Raw genomic sequence first — 16,425 nt, 5'->3', positions numbered from 1 at the left:
TGGGGATCTGTGCAGTGGCCTCATCTTTTACAAACTTATTTTGATCATATGATGTCAGTATGAAAGTGACATCACACTTCTTTTAAATGATTGGTAGCTTTACAGGAAGTGACATAAAAAGCCTTTGGTCTCCCACTGAGGAAGGATTATTTTTTCACAATCCACCAGTTGTATTCAGCCAAACGAAACTGTCAAGAATAAAGACTCTCGTATTCACCTGAAAGTGACCACCGTGTGGTACATGATCTCTATGTCTTTGCATTGTCCTCATAGGTTTGATCACTCAGGCAATGTGAGTAAAATAATTTTACAAACTATATACAGAAGATTGAAGTAAAGGAGTATCTTGTAGTACCTTTCAATGGTGTATTGCTCTTTGCAGTGTTAATTCTCACATTTTCTATCTTATACTGATTGCTCTAACTGTAATCATTAAAATATATGAGATATACCAATTTTTCCTCCTATATATGAATAGATACCTAAGGTTAGAAGGCTTCACTTGATGGAACAAGGTTTACCAAGGAATCAGTGCCTTGGCTTCTGTTCTTCAGTGATTGACTTGCCAGCTCCTCAAGAGAAGTATTTAAGGTTTTATTAATAGATTTCTCATTAGTGAATTACAACAATCGACTGAGGCAAGATTATATTCAATCTATTGCTACAGTGCTTTGCAGTTAAAATCAGAATACAGTGGTGGGCAAGTCTGTAAGACCAGTCAACTTAATCTTCCTCACAGGGAAGACTGCATGATTGTTACCAAACACAAATGACTCAGCACTCAATATTTGTTACTTTTTAGTAGCTCAAGATGCATAAATATTCAATCCATTGCAGGTTGAGACCCTTAATGGTCCTGTAAGTAATGTAGCTCATGCAAAGCGCCTCATGCCGCACTAAAAAATGTCCTAGAGTGATTCCAATCCCATGGTGTTCTGCACTTTTTTCATTGGGAAGATCATTTCAGCTACTGCAACACAGAGGTAGAATACCAACACAAGCCCTGAAGAAGTCTCGGGCGGGACGAAACACGTTGGCTAAGACAAATAAAAAAACACGCTTTGAAAAAAAGAGAAGATCACGAAGAAAGAAATTTACTTTTAAAGAAAAACCACCATTGAGTCTGTGCATTATGTGACTCGATTACAATTTACTCTATAACTTTGCCTAACTGTTTTGCATATTAGTAAAAACTATACCATTTCTCATTAGGCTGTTAAGAACACTTATTTGAGTTGACAGCTGTAGGGCATCTGTAAGTGTGCGTTCGTCTGGTGATAAACCTAAGATAGGAGGAATATTAAAAAAGTCTGCTGGTATGAAATGCCGATGCCAACTGTATACCGTGGCCCTCATTTACTAAAGTTTGCACATGAGATTGTGCAACACAACACAATTTAGCACTGCACATACAGAACTTTAATAAGGCTATTAAGCTGATGGTATCTTTTCCATTGCAACAGCAGCTGAGCGAAACGAGGGTCTCCCTGTTGCCTTTCATATTTTACATCCAGTTATGTCTTCTTTTACTCTTTGAAGTGCTCAGGCACCCTATATGGGTTTATAATCCTGCTATATGAATATAATTGCGTTCCCACTTGCATTACTAGCAGTTATTTATGGCCATTTGTGATTTAATTAAGTGCTAAACTGAAGGAAACCATGGTGAAACTGTGTGGCATATTTATGGGAGATGTGGCCCTGGGCTGCCCAGCAAGTTATCTTGCACGTAGCCCTGCATCACAGGGAAATGGCAGGAAGGCACCCTATTTATCCAATACGGTGCATTCCTGTCCTTTGCCCCCTGTGCTAGCGTCGTTTTGGCAGCCTCCCCCAATGCAGGCACTCTTGGACCATGGTGCAAAGGTGCCCCCATTCCATGTAGGATTGTTTTTTGTGCAAGAAGGGGTACCTTACTGCACCAAAACTATCACGAGAGGCACTTTCCCCTTTCTATATGTGCTTCAGAATGCACTACACGTGGAAAGAAGAAAAAACAAGAAGGCGTAAGATTTTGACGCATTCCCGGGAACACCCACCGCAAAGCCCATGGAAGGCCTCCCTTTCGCAGAGTAAGGCAAAACAGTGATTTGCACTGCATTGCTTTACTCCATATTTGTGAAGTCATTCGAAGACACGCTAAGTGGCTTTGCGTGTCTTCATAAATATGACTGAGATATTTGCATCGTACATGTATCAGTTTGTGGGGTGCAAGCATGGCGCAAAGCCCTCATAAATGTGCCTCTGTGTGTTCCTGCAACAGCAGATGTAAGTTACACTTCATGTTCATTTGTCATTTTTGTTGTGAATTTCAAAATGTGCCCTTAAAATCCATTGTAATGACTACTACTTGCAGTAGCTTGTGTTGATTCTAACAGCTGCGGCCCATGCAAGTAAGAGCGGTGGGCCAGTGGGGCCTTGTAGGAGGGGATTTCAACAGTAAAATTAGTTATTTGTATTTCAAGGTTATGTGATTAGGGTTCATCTCACAGTGCTATCTTGTCCAGACATTCTCACTGACTGACTTGGCCAAAAATAACATTTAGTGAATATGAAATTTTCACCTGTCGGTCGGCGTAAAATTGTGTTTTGCACTTTTAGTGTAAAGTCATTTTTTGCACTCTGTGGTAAGTGCGCATTAGTGCAAAATTTCACTGCACATGTCTGATTCTGTGCAATTTAACCCAGTTATTGATTTTGCCTCTGCAACTTTTCTTTGGTGAGTATCAAAAAAGAAAAGCTAACACTATTCATGGTATCAGGGAATTTATTTACTTAAGTTATCAGCCCATTTTTTAAAGTAAATGTTATGGTATGTATTGGATTGGATTCTACTTTGTAACATTGAACCGAACGATTTATAGCCGTTTGGGAGCAGAATGTTTCTATTACAAAAGCATGAATATAACGATGATATTGTCGCACGAGGCTAAAAATGAAAAAATGCACATATTTTTTACTTTTGTACAAAGTAAAATGAGTGTGAACAAATGCACGTGTGGGGTGAAAAAAACACTAGATCTGATTTGCCCACGTATGACCACAGTGGCAATGGAAAACAAGGTTGTAGAAAATAGCCAGAATCAGAATGGTGACCTACCTGCAAACAAGAAAACAAGCAGTGACAAAACCAGTAGGTCTAGCGCTGTCCGCCCGCGTTTTGGCAATGGTTGTATTGCTATGTCATGTTTTTTTGCAAAATGTTACTGTTTGGAAAGCTGCTGTGCCCTCATCAATCTTACCCAAAACAATGGCTAAAGGCAAAAATTAGGCTTTTGTATCAAAAAAACACACACCGACATAATACACCCTGTCACTGAAGGGAACTACTTTGGGTGTTGATGTGCTCCTTGTGAATGGGCAGCAAGCCGTAACTTATAGCAAAGCCAGCTAATGGCTGAAGTTGCCTGACACACTAAACCTTGATGCATACAGAAGTGGATGGAATAAATATCTGAATGACAGATCCACAGACTAATGGGCAAAGTCCGGTTGAAACCCCTGTAGGTAACTATGTTATACACACAATTTTAGTAAAATCAAAAGGTCTTGGCCACCATAGACTTAAACAAAGCCAATTGGTCTGGCATTGGCTGCCAGCCTCTTGCCTTTGTAAAAAAATTAGAGAAAGTAACACATAAATAAACAAACTAAGAAAGAAGAGGAAGGCTAGTAAGAAAGAAAAAAGGAAGGAAAGAAAGAAAGAAAGAAAGAAAGAAAGAAAGAAAAAAAGAAAGAAAGAAAGAAAGAAAGAAAGAAAGAAAGAAAGAAAGAAAGAAAGAAAAAAGAAAGAAAGAAAGAAAGAAAAGAGGAAATCGGCACACATAAAAAGAAAGAATGAAACAGGAAAGAAAGGAAGATCAAAGGAAAGGAAGAAAGAAGAATAAAGGAAAGAAAGTAGGAGGTAGGAAGTAAAGAAAGAGGAAGGAAGGAAGGATTGAAAGGTGGAAGAAAAAAGGAAAGAGAAAAGAATTAAAGAATTAAAGAAAGAAGAAAGGAGAAGGAAACAAGGATGAAAGAAAAGGGAAGGGAAGTAATAAAAAGGAGAGAAGGAAACAAAGAAGCAAAGCCGGGAAGAGGAATAAAAGAGGAAGAACAGTAAGAAGAAAAGAATGAATGAAAGGAAAGAAGGAAAGAAAGAAGCAATGTAAGAAAGAAAGAAAGAAAGAAAGAAAAAGTAAATAAAGAGGAACAAAAAAAGAAGAAAAAGAACAAGAAAAAGAAAGAAGGACAGAAAGAAGGAATGACAGGCAGACAGGGATTCCAAGATAGAGCATCTTCGTGAGCATATATTCAGAGTTCATATGAGCTCCTGGTATGATATGAAAAAGCAGCAGACAAAGGGCATTTCAATGGAAATTTACAACAACATTACAAGGAGCCAGGAACTAATAAAGCTGGAAGATGGCCTGTTCTCTCATCTGGTAGCTCTGCAAACAAAGGCAACACTAAAGTAATTATGAAGTAAAAATAAAAACATTGGCACTGGCACTACCTTGTGCTCCTTGTGAAAAGGCTAAATGCAGTCACTCAATGTGCAATCAGTCAGTGGCTGAAGTAGGCTGATCTATTGCCCTGGCTGAATTGTGTAGTGGGCGGAAGTAAACTCTGAATGACGTAAGAACAGACCAATGGATGAAGAGACGTGGCTGAAAGCCTCTTTATGTAAGTATATTATACATATAATTTTAGTCAAATTTAAAGGTCTTGGCTAATGCCAGACCTAAAACGTGAAATCTGGAAAGTTTACATTGGTCATAGAATATTTTTAGTAACACCACTTTGCATTCGCTACGCAAATGATTTGAAGACACTACATTATGGTATGCTTTGAATCATTTACAGCTTGCAGCTTTTCTTTTGTAAAACTGCTTTTCGAATTCTGAACCACTTATTTATTGGCTGCAGGCTGTTGATGGCTATCAACACCAAGCCCATCTTGAATGCAGTGTAAAGGACGAGAAAAGCACATGAATGAACCAATGGGGTAAAGACGAAGTGGGAAGAGGGGGAGCCTGAGAGACCAAGAGAAAGGGTTCTAGACTCTCGTGAGCGAACGATGGTGCTACCAAGAGCAGCCACGGATGACACAAAAAGCAGGCGCCTGGTCCCAGGGAATTTCACACAATTCCTGTTTCAATGAAGCGTAATACCGACCAAAGATTGAGGAAGGGAAGAGGAAGTGACATGGAATACAAATCTGCTATCAAATGGCATAGACTGCAACTAGTGGGCACCTACCAGACTGAATGAACTCTGAATGAAACCTATGGCGCTGATTGCGACTAGCAGACTCCTGCCGGACTGAATGAACTCTGAATGAAACTTATGACAATGATTGCGACTAGCAGACACCTATCAGGCCATATAAACGCCGAAAGAATCTTACGACATTAACTGTGAGTAACTAACGATCACCTGACGCTTACAGCAATGAGTGACCAAGGCCACATGCCAGGCTGAATGAACTTCGATCGAAACTTACAGCTATGACTCCAACTAGCAGTGACATACCAGGCCGAATGATCTCCAAATGAAACATACATTGCACGGTACACGGTGAGTTCACACCCACACTTAATAGCACTATAAATGAGCTTCATGGCACTTGGTTCACATTTGCTAGGCTAGTACATCGGTTTCTGGCATCCTCAGGTTTTACACATTGTGCTTGTTTTCTTATAACTCTAAGCACTTCCGGCAGTGCTTTTCATTGCATTCACAGACCAATAATTGGCAGGTGTGCTATCTTCCTTGTAAACTATGGGGCTTGGTACCATTATATTTTGCGTATAAGTCTGATACCATTACAATAAATCATATTTACAATACAATAATGTAATATTCTTTTTCCTAAATAATCACCTTGAAACCCCACACATCTAGCCGTGCATTGGCATAGTGGTAGCGTTAGTAAGACCATTAGTAATGGCAATGGCACAAATAGTTGTATTTCAAGGTGTACCAGTAATAATATCACTGCTATCACTATTGTTAGCAGCTCAAGAACTAGTAGCAGCCATATTATTACTTTCAGAAGTACTGCTGGTAATGGTATTGTATATGGAATAAAGTACCCCCGAAAACTTTATAAACATATTGTGAGTCAAAGAGGAGTTCAATGACCATAAAGAGGAAGGAGGCTGAAGATCGAATTCCTTTATAAGGTCATGAAATTCCAAGATGACTTGCAATTTCCTTATAATGTTCACGGGGGGGGGGGACTTTATTTCTTATAATACAGGGTCATACTCACCTTTGCTCTTTCATGTAAAAAAGATCGCATGTTTGCATACATAAAAAAGAAAAGTAAACTCTCTAATGCAAAATTAAGCCCACCAAAAAGCTGTTCAATATGTGTTGCAAAAACATTTTAGAATCAGTTTAATACGCCAGATTTAAAAAGAAAACGCTGTACCTAGGAATGTGTAAAAAACATGCCCAGAGATGAGATGACATTTTTTTCTTTAAATACCCAAAGTGTGCAAAAAATATATAAGCATGTCTTTTAAACTACAGGTTTAATTACGCTCCACGTCCTGCCTTTCACATTCGCTGCTGGCTTTGGCACCAGACATTGTGATGCCAGAACTCAACTGCAATAAGTTACTACAATTGAGCAAATAAGTCGTTTCTTTATTACAGGCGACTAAGTTCATCACCAGTCACTTGTAATAAGGAAATGTAAGATGTGTTTTTATACAGGGATTGCAGTATCCCATTTATTACAGATTCTTCTAATGATATATCTCTTAGAGTAACATTTCATAGTAATATAATAGATATTTATTGTGATAGCATTCAAATTGGAGGCAACAGAATGCTCATCCCAGAATGTGTGTTTGTCACATCCTTACAGTAATAGGACCACACATTACATCCTCCATTAGAGTTTCAAGTAAGAGAGTCAGACTCTGACACTAGCCGAAGTACACATTCTGGAGGATTATACAAAATATGATATTAATATGGCAATAATCTGATATGCTGGAAATACGGAATCTGAGTGCTCTTTACAACGCTTCGCCATCTGTTGACCCACACATTTCATCCATTGTGAAATCTGCCAATTTCCCTCTTTATGCTTTATCAAAATGCTGCCCTTTCCAAGTACTGAATACTACCGATTAGTACCACAGGCAGTAGTGATATAAAGTATACATTACAGCATGGCAGTATAAATAGGCCGTTACAACAAAAGAGTAGCACGGAGTCAAAAAGAACTGATTAGAACTAAGTAAAACCCACCCTGAGTACCTCAACAGAGACTACAGACATGAAAACAACTATGGGAACATTTCGACTCTTTAGAAGAAAGATTCCCATCAGTCACCATACGATTCCGCCCTTCATCATCTGGGAACTGTCAACCTCAGAGACAAAAGTACTCACAGTGGACTGGTCAGTTGTTCAAAACCTAGACACACCTGTAAAGTACTAGAGATGAGGGGGAAAAAAACGAGGTAGTATAGTGACTGAAAGCAGTGCTACAAAAATGAAGTGCAGTGTGCAAAGTGAAATGTGAGTTGTAAAATTAGGTAGGGAAGTGAAAAATATATTTATTAAGGGATCACTTCACTCCTAAAGTAAAACCATAAGTGCGTAAGTGGTCTAAACAAATAACCACTGATGGAACAAAAAGGTCGACATGTTTCTGCAGACTGACAAGACCAACTTAGTATCCGGCTGCTTCTTCATGACCAAAACGCTACTGCTTTGAAGACATATAACAACATATAACTAAGGGAAGACAATAGATATCACCTGCAATCCAGTGATTCTGTCCTTCTCCTGGCTTAGATGTCAGTTGCCAGGGCAAGTTGGACGAGAGGCACCCAGTAAGGGAAAAACAAAGATCAAAATAACATTATTGAAGGCAAAGTATTGTGCTGCAAAAGTATTTATGTCTAACACATTCACTATCATATGTCAGGAAAGGACCAAAAGTATTCCAACTAGTCCTGACAACCATGGTGAAAATTACTCATAGTCGCTCACTCACCAATTGGGCAGGAGAGAAAATCCCACCTCACCTGGCATACAGCGCAGGTAAAACAGGGCACCGCTCTGAAAAGTAGCGAGAAAGAAATCAATGAAAAAGGGAACTAAAAACAACCAGAGCGTCGCGCTATTCCAGCAACACCTTTAGACCACACAGTGTTAGTATGAGTATAGTAAAGAGCGTAGCAGGCATTGATTGTTATCATAATGCCGAGAGAGCAAGGGCTCACTCACTTTAATAAAGCCCAACTCGTTTAAACATTGCATCTAACATAAGAAACAGGGTCTGTCTGGAACCGAGACATTCAGCCCAACTCGTTACAAACATGGCCTCTAACAAAAAAACAGACTCTGCCTCGAACCGAGTCACGCAATAGGGCGTAAGCAATTAAGACTCACTGCCGCTTAGTTAGAAAAGGGACACGGCGGAAAACCAGCAAGGAAACGAAGGTCCGGGACGCCTACCTGTCCGTCGGTACCCCGGGCGTCCCTCTGGGCTGTCGTGGGAGGTACCGACGAGGCGCCCGAACCCTCCTTATGTTTCTGCTGTTCCCTCCGTGTTCCGGCGCGATCGCGTGACGTCACGAGAGCGCGCACGCGCGCATTGCTCAATGGGAGTTGGAGTTTTTCGGAAAAACCGGCTATGTACAAACAAAAATACCCCTACAGCGAGTCTAAAGGGTTGTAAATCAATAAAACCGGCTTGGAGGGGAAAGATTTCAATAAATTGAAGGAAAAAAAATTGAAGGAAAAAACCAATCCAAAGGATAAATGAATTGCTGCATGGATTGTGGGCAAATAAATAAATAAATCGCCCCTTACAGAATATTTCAACCACAGTAGTATAAGGCTGAACCAGCATCATCTGAGTGCCACCCAAGGAATATCTTCATTAAGACCCTCTTTGTCAGTTTTGAGTTTGAAAACCCATCTTTGTTCCTTTTTAAATAAGAACCCACTTATGTCAGTGATATGCGATGGAATCATAGGCTGTTCTATCACTGTCCATTTGAGTTCTGTAGATGAATGGCCAACTTCTAAGTAGTGAGCCGTCAGCCTCGTAGTCTGTTTTTTACATCTAATGGAACTGCGGTGTTCAGATATTCTTATCTTGACTTTACGGGTAGTCATGCCCACATAACGCTTATTACACGGGCACGTGATTAAATAAATGACATTCTGGCTATTGCAATTTGTAAAACGTCGCTGTTCCCAGGGGCGACCTGTGCCGATGTCAATTTGTGTTGATTTGTTTGTCATGGGGCACGCTACACAATTCCCACAGGGATGGTGTCCTGTGACTTCTGGCATATCCCATAAAGTTCCAACTGCTCGTGGACCGATCTGTTTAGGTCTCGTGTGGACCAACTGATCTTTTATGTTGCGTCCACGTTTAAATGCAAAAAGAGGGGGAGGCAAAGGAGTTGTATCGCTACCCGTGTTTAATATTGCCCAATGCTTCTTCACAATCTTTTGAATTTGATTGGACCTTGTGCTGAAAGTGTTCACACAGGTTATCCTGTTGGATGGAGGCTTTGGGGGTAGTAATTCAAGTAGACCCTCTCTATTGTTATTTGCAGCACGTTTTTTGGATGCTCTCACCAACTTGGTCGGATATCCCTTCTCAAGTAGCTGTTTCTCCAACACCTGAGAGTGTTCTTTGAAGGCGGTTTTAGTTGAACAGTTACGTTGAATACGGAGGAATTGTCCGTAGGGCAAATTGTTAACAAGTGCCCTCGGGTGAAAACTCTCGTATTCCAACAGTGAATTCTTGGCTATAGGTTTACGATATATCTCAGTGTGCAAACCCGTGGGAGTAGCCGTGATAAGTAAGTCAAGAAAAGCTAACTGTTCACTATTAAATTCCATAGTAAACTTGAGAAAGGGATTCCTTGCATTCAGCCAAGAATGAAATGCATTAAGATCATCCCTAGAGCCATGCCACACTACCAGGACGTCGTCGATGTATCGTTTCCAAAGACGCACATTTTCGAGGAAAGGATTAATCTCATTGAGCACATGATGTTGTTCAAAACTGTGTACATACAGATTAGCGAGACTAGGAGCAAAAACGCTTCCCATGCTAGTCCCGCTAATCTGTAGGTACACAGCATCCTCATACATGAAGAAATTTTCAGTCATGGCTATGGTGGCAAGGGTCATGATCAAACTCACAGGTGTTATAGAGATAAGATCCTGAGCATCAAGTAGGGCCTCTACAACTTCCAAGGTGTCAGTTTGTGGAATTGAGGTGTAGAGGCTCTCTACATCAAATGAAACCAACAGGTCGTATGTTGAATCAAAGGTCACTTCTGGGAGCATTCTCAGTACTGATTTGGTGTCCTTCAAGTAAGTTGGCATCTTGTGTACCAACGGTTCTAAGAAACAGTCAACAAAAGTGGAGAGAGGTTCTAACAACGACCCTATGCCCGATATTATGGGGCGCCCCAGTGGAGGTCTCTGGGGTTTATGTACCTTGGGGAGCACATAGAAATAAGGCATGACTGGATTCTCTGCACATAAGAATTGCGACTCTCTTGTAGTTATCCAGCCCTCGGCCAGAGCTTCTTCTACAATGGTCCCAATCATGGTCGTCAATCTGGGAGTAGGATCAGTTGCCAATTTACGATAGAATTTGTTATCACTCAGTTGCCGGAGGCATTCTTGGCGATAGGTCTCGGTATCTAAGATGACCGTAGCACCCCCTTTGTCTGCCGGCTTAATAGTAATGGATGGATTGCTCGCTAAGCCGTTAAGAGCAGTTTGTTCTTTTCTGCTAAGATTAATGAAAGGTTTATGTTGCTGTTGGAACAGTCCTTGTAGGTCATGAGTGACAGCTTCTTCAAATGCTGTGACTTTTGCTGGTAGGCCTATGGTGGTAGGATTGAATCTCGAAGGATTCCGCAGGCCTGTATTATCATCTGGAGATTCTCCAGTATCCTCGAGTGTCTCTCTATTTGCATAGAGGAAATGCAGTCTGATTTTCCTAAAGAAACTATTCATTTCGATATTGGTTAGGAAAGGATCTGTAGTATTTGTGGCAACGAAACCAAGACCTCTATTAAGAACTTGCTCTTCAGTTTCAGTTAGGATGTGGGAACTTAGATTAATTACGAGGGAGGTCCCGCTGATGTTCCCGGTGTTTCTTGGGGGATCTTCTTCCCACTCCTCAAGTCCATTGTTTGGGGGGGCAAGTTCCATTGTACTTGACCCTGTTGTTGCGCTCGGCGGCGCCCCCTCGGTCTCCCCTGGCCGTAGCCTAAAAAGGCTGCTGTGGATACTCTGAATAGAAATTCTGGGGGCCAAAATGACCTAACGGAGGTGGATAAATAGGGGTGCCCCAAGGTGAGGGTTGCCACCATGGAGGTGGAACTGGTGGACCATAGTTGGAGTTTCGCCCTCTCCAATTCCTCCTATTGTTTCCCCTCCCTCTGTTGTTGGTGTTATTGGTGGAGTTAGAGTTGTCAGAGTCAGCTGATTCTGAATCAGAACTGGATGTACCGTAGGAAGAACCTACTTTCCTGCCCTTTTTGTTAAAAATGACAGGTGTATAGTTTTCATGAGTATATGGATAAACCTTATCCATGGCAAATTTCTCAAGGTCTTTCTTACATTTCTCGAGTTTGGCAAACAAAATGGAGTCTTTAAACTCCTTGTTAGTTTTGTTGCTCTCTTCTTGATGTTTAGCAAAAGTCTTGGTTGTAAGGGTAGTTTTAATTTGACCCTCTAAGAGCTGAATTTCAATCAGAATTTTGTCAGCCGCCTTCTTCGCTGTTTTTATTATGAGCACCAACCAGTCCCTCGTGCACTTCCAGGCAATGAGGGACCAGTCGCGCAAAAAGTCCTTGTCATCAAGGAACAAGCGTGGAGTATTGGTGACAATCAGTCCACTCGGGGCACCATTGCCACGTAGGTATTCTGCCATGCAAATACCATGAATGCAAATGCGCGACTGGCTTTTTTTCAAAATCAGAATCTTAGCCCACCCATCTTCGCTTGTGACCGGGGTTGGTGGTAACATGTCCAGTACACTTGGATTGTCAGTTAAAATAGACTGGATTTCTGTTTCATCAAATGCCAGTCCCGGGATGGTAGCCATGTTTTATGCAATTCTGTGGACCACAAGTTATACTAGAAAAAGAGACACCCACAGTTCTAAAGCACCATTCTCATGATACAAGATCTGGAGTTGACCTTGAGGATAAAAAAGACCCACAGCTCAGCAGCTGCACAGAAACAATCAAGAAAAACAAGGGGGGAGGGTCTATAGGGACAGTTTAATGACCCCGAAATGCTACTGTCCCCAAGAACAGTTACAACAAAAGAGTAGCACGGAGTCAAAAAGAACTGATTAGAACTAAGTAAAACCCACCCTGAGTACCTCAACAGAGACTACAGACATGAATACAACTATGGGAACATTTCGACTCTTTAGAAGAAAGATTCCCATCAGTCACCATATGATTCCGCCCTTCATCATCTGGGAACTGTCAACCTCAGAGACAAAAGTACTCACAGTGGACTGGTCAGTTGTTCAAAACCTAGACACACCTGTAAAGTACTAGAGATGAGGGGGAAAAAAACGAGGTAGTATAGTGACTGAAAGCAGTGCTACAACAATGAAGTGCAGTGTGCAAAGTGAAATGTGAGTTGTAAAATTAGGTAGGGAAGTGAAAAATATATTTATTAAGGGATCACTTCACTCCTAAAGTAAAACCATAAGTGCGTAAGTGGTCTAAACAAATAACCACTGATGGAACAAAAAGGTCGACATGTTTCTGCAGACTGACAAGACCAACTTAGTATCCGGCTGCTTCTTCAGGACCAAAACGCTACTGCTTTGAAGACATATAACAACATATAACTAAGGGAAGACAATAGATATCACCTGCAATCCAGTGATTCTGTCCTTCTCCTGGCTTAGATGTCAGTTGCCAGGGCAAGTTGGACGAGAGGCACCCAGTAAGGGAAAAACAAAGATCAAAATAACATTATTGAAGGCAAAGTGTTGTGCTGCAAAAGTATTTATGTCTAACACATTCATTATCATATGTCAGGAAAGGACCAAAAGTATTCCAACTAGTCCTGACAACCATGGTCAAAATTACTCATAGTCGCTCACTCACCAATTGGGCAGGAGAGAAAATCCCACCTCACCTGGCATACAGCGCAGGTAAAACAGGGCACCGCTCTGAAAAGTAGCGAGAAAGAAATCAATGAAAAAGGGAACTAAAAACAACCAGAGCGTCGCGCTATTCCAGCAACACCTTTAGACCACACAGTGTTAGTATGAGTATAGTAAAGAGCGTAGCAGGCATTGATTGTTATCATAATGCCGAGAGAGCAAGGGCTCACTCACTTTAATAAAGCCCAACTCGTTTAAACATTGCATCTAACATAAGAAACAGGGTCTGTCTGGAACCGAGACATTCAGCCCAACTCGTTACAAACATGGCCTCTAACAAAAAAACAGACTCTGCCTCGAACCGAGTCACGCAATAGGGCGTAAGCAATTAAGACTCACTGCCGCTTAGTTAGAAAAGGGACACAGCGGAAAACCAGCAAGGAAACGAAGGTCCGGGACGCCTACCTGTCCGTCGGTACCCCGGGCGTCCCTCTGGGCTGTCGTGGGAGGTACCGACGAGGCGCCCGAACCCTCCTTATGTTTCTGCTGTTCCCTCCGTGTTCCGGCGCGATCGTGTGACGTCACGAGAGCGCGCACGCGCGCATTGCTCAATGGGAGTTGGAGTTTTTCGGAAAAACCGGCTATGTACAAACAAAAATACCCCTACAGCGAGTCTAAAGGGTTGTAAATCAATAAAACCGGCTTGGAGGGGAAAGATTTCAATAAATTGAAGGAAAAAAAAATTGAAGGAAAAAACCAATCCAAAGGATAAATGAATTGCTGCATGGATTGTGGGCAAATAAATAAATAAATCGCCCCTTACAGAATATTTCAACCACAGTAGTATAAGGCTGAACCAGCATCATCTGAGTGCCACCCAAGGAATATCTTCATTAAGACCCTCTTTGTCAGTTTTGAGTTTGAAAACCCATCTTTGTTCCTTTTTAAATAAGAACCCACTTATGTCAGTGATATGCGATGGAATCATAGGCTGTTCTATCACTGTCCATTTGAGTTCTGTAGATGAATGGCCAACTTCTAAGTAGTGAGCCGTCAGCCTCGTAGTCTGTTTTTTACATCTAATGGAACTGCGGTGTTCAGATATTCTTATCTTGACTTTACGGGTAGTCATGCCCACATAACGCTTATTACACGGGCACGTGATTAAATAAATGACATTCTGGCTATTGCAATTTGTAAAACGTCGCTGTTCCCAGGGGCGACCTGTGCCGATGTCAATTTGTGTTGATTTGTTTGTCATGGGGCACGCTACACAATTCCCACAGGGATGGTGTCCTGTGACTTCTGGCATATCCCATAAAGTTCCAACTGCTCGTGGACCGATCTGTTTAGGTCTCGTGTGGACCAACTGATCTTTTATGTTGCGTCCACGTTTAAATGCAAAAAGAGGGGGAGGCAAAGGAGTTGTATCGCTACCCGTGTTTAATATTGCCCAATGCTTCTTCACAATCTTTTGAATTTGATTGGACCTTGTGCTGAAAGTGTTCACACAGGTTATCCTGTTGGATGGAGGCTTTGGGGGTAGTAATTCAAGTAGACCCTCTCTATTGTTATTTGCAGCACGTTTTTTGGATGCTCTCACCAACTTGGTCGGATATCCCTTCTCAAGTAGCTGTTTCTCCAACACCTGAGAGTGTTCTTTGAAGGCGGTTTTAGTTGAACAGTTACGTTGAATACGGAGGAATTGTCCGTAGGGCAAATTGTTAACAAGTGCCCTCGGGTGAAAACTCTCGTATTCCAACAGTGAATTCTTGGCTATAGGTTTACGATATATCTCAGTGTGCAAACCCGTGGGAGTAGCCGTGATAAGTAAGTCAAGAAAAGCTAACTGTTCACTACTAAATTCCATAGTAAACTTGAGAAAGGGATTCCTTGCATTCAGCCAAGAATGAAATGCATTAAGATCATCCCTAGAGCCATGCCACACTACCAGGACGTCGTCGATGTATCGTTTCCAAAGACCCTCCCCCCTTGTTTTTCTTGATAGTATAAATAGGCCTCCAGACAATGTCAATTCAGAGGCTACAACAATCACAACACAGAGCTATGTGCACCGCATGTGTGAGAAGAAAAGCGATCACATTTCCCTGCAAGACCTCAGCGGCCCTGACGGTACATTGATCTCCAAATTCAACACAGAAATCTGTGCCTGGACTAGGAAGCAATCGTTGGGAAGGCTGAACAATACACATCAAATGAACTTCACCGACTTCTGCATCCCCACGCCCCTGCGCTGACCAATGCTTGAAATGTAGGTTCTCTGTGTCTCGTAGTACCTGTTTGCTACTCAGAAGTGCTGTTATTCTTCCATTAAAATTATTGGAGCGGTGCTGAGTAGAGCCGGAACCTTCTCGCTCAAATTACAGAAGTGCAGAACTCAGTGATACATAACAACATTTATCAACCGGAAAGTCAGGACATTTTGAAAAAAAGCAGGGAACATGTTTTCCCTATTGACTTACATTGAAGCAAAAACAATTTGAGGCAGGAGACAGCTTAACGAAAGACATTATTGGCTTAACAAATTGGGAGTCTCCCGCCTGCACCGGGTCTGTTGGCATGTTTGCACTGGTGTTGACGGAAGAGCCAATGTGCTGTGCTTTAGCAATGCGTCACTCACCCAGGATGAGCAGCAGGCCCGCAGTGCCGCAGTGCAGGGGTCCCATGCCTTGGGTCCCGGAAGTGCCGCTGCTACCGAGTTCTCATTGGAAAGATCTCGGAGGTAGACAGGAATCACCCCTCAGCAGGATGCAGGAATGGTAGCGCTCTTGTGCTGGCACCAGGTACAAGTGAGCTGCTGGCTGCTTCCAAATTCTGGGAGGTGAGCACATCTCCAGCTGGTTTTTCCTGCCATACCGCCTCCTTCTCCTCCTTCCATCATTGTCTGTCCACATCTCACCCAGCCTCTCCCTTGTGCTCATGGTGTTTGGCAACAAGAGCATGAGTCATGGGCAAGAAGGCACAGACAGTGTCATAGCATCACATTTCGACATTTTACAGTTATATTTTTACTACTGATAAACTGGGCTTCGTTCGGCCATACTCTATCCCAGATTTGGTGAAATACTTTAAAATTTGAGCAATGGTAATGCTAGATACCAATAAGAATAACAACAAAAATGATGATGATGCTAAAACAATACTATAAATAAATAATATTAATAAAAATAGTAAAAATATAAAAACTAATAATTCTAGCAATAACAATGCTTATATAAAGTACCCCTACCGCACTTTAAAAGGACATTGCAAGTTACTGAGGTGTTCCATAAGCATAT

General features: G+C 41.7%; 1 protein-coding gene across 1 annotated transcript in view; it reads right to left on the bottom strand.

The window, feature by feature from the left end:
• The window catches only part of LOC147703521 (serine protease 27-like), a 93,853-nt gene extending 77,886 nt beyond the window's left edge, over window positions 1-15,967 (bottom strand). Inside the window, exon 1 of the mRNA XM_086931885.1 lies at window positions 15,768-15,967. Coding sequence (XP_086788011.1) covers window positions 15,768-15,813 — 46 coding nt within the window. The 5' untranslated portion in view covers window positions 15,814-15,967. The remainder of the gene's footprint in view (window positions 1-15,767) is intronic.
• Between the last annotated feature and the right edge of the window lie 458 nt (window positions 15,968-16,425).

The sequence above is a fragment of the Lissotriton vulgaris genome, chromosome 7, assembly GCF_964263255.1.
Source record: "Lissotriton vulgaris chromosome 7, aLisVul1.2, whole genome shotgun sequence".
Lineage (NCBI taxonomy): Eukaryota > Metazoa > Chordata > Amphibia > Caudata > Salamandridae > Lissotriton > Lissotriton vulgaris.
This window is presented reverse-complemented; position numbering and strand designations above follow the sequence as displayed.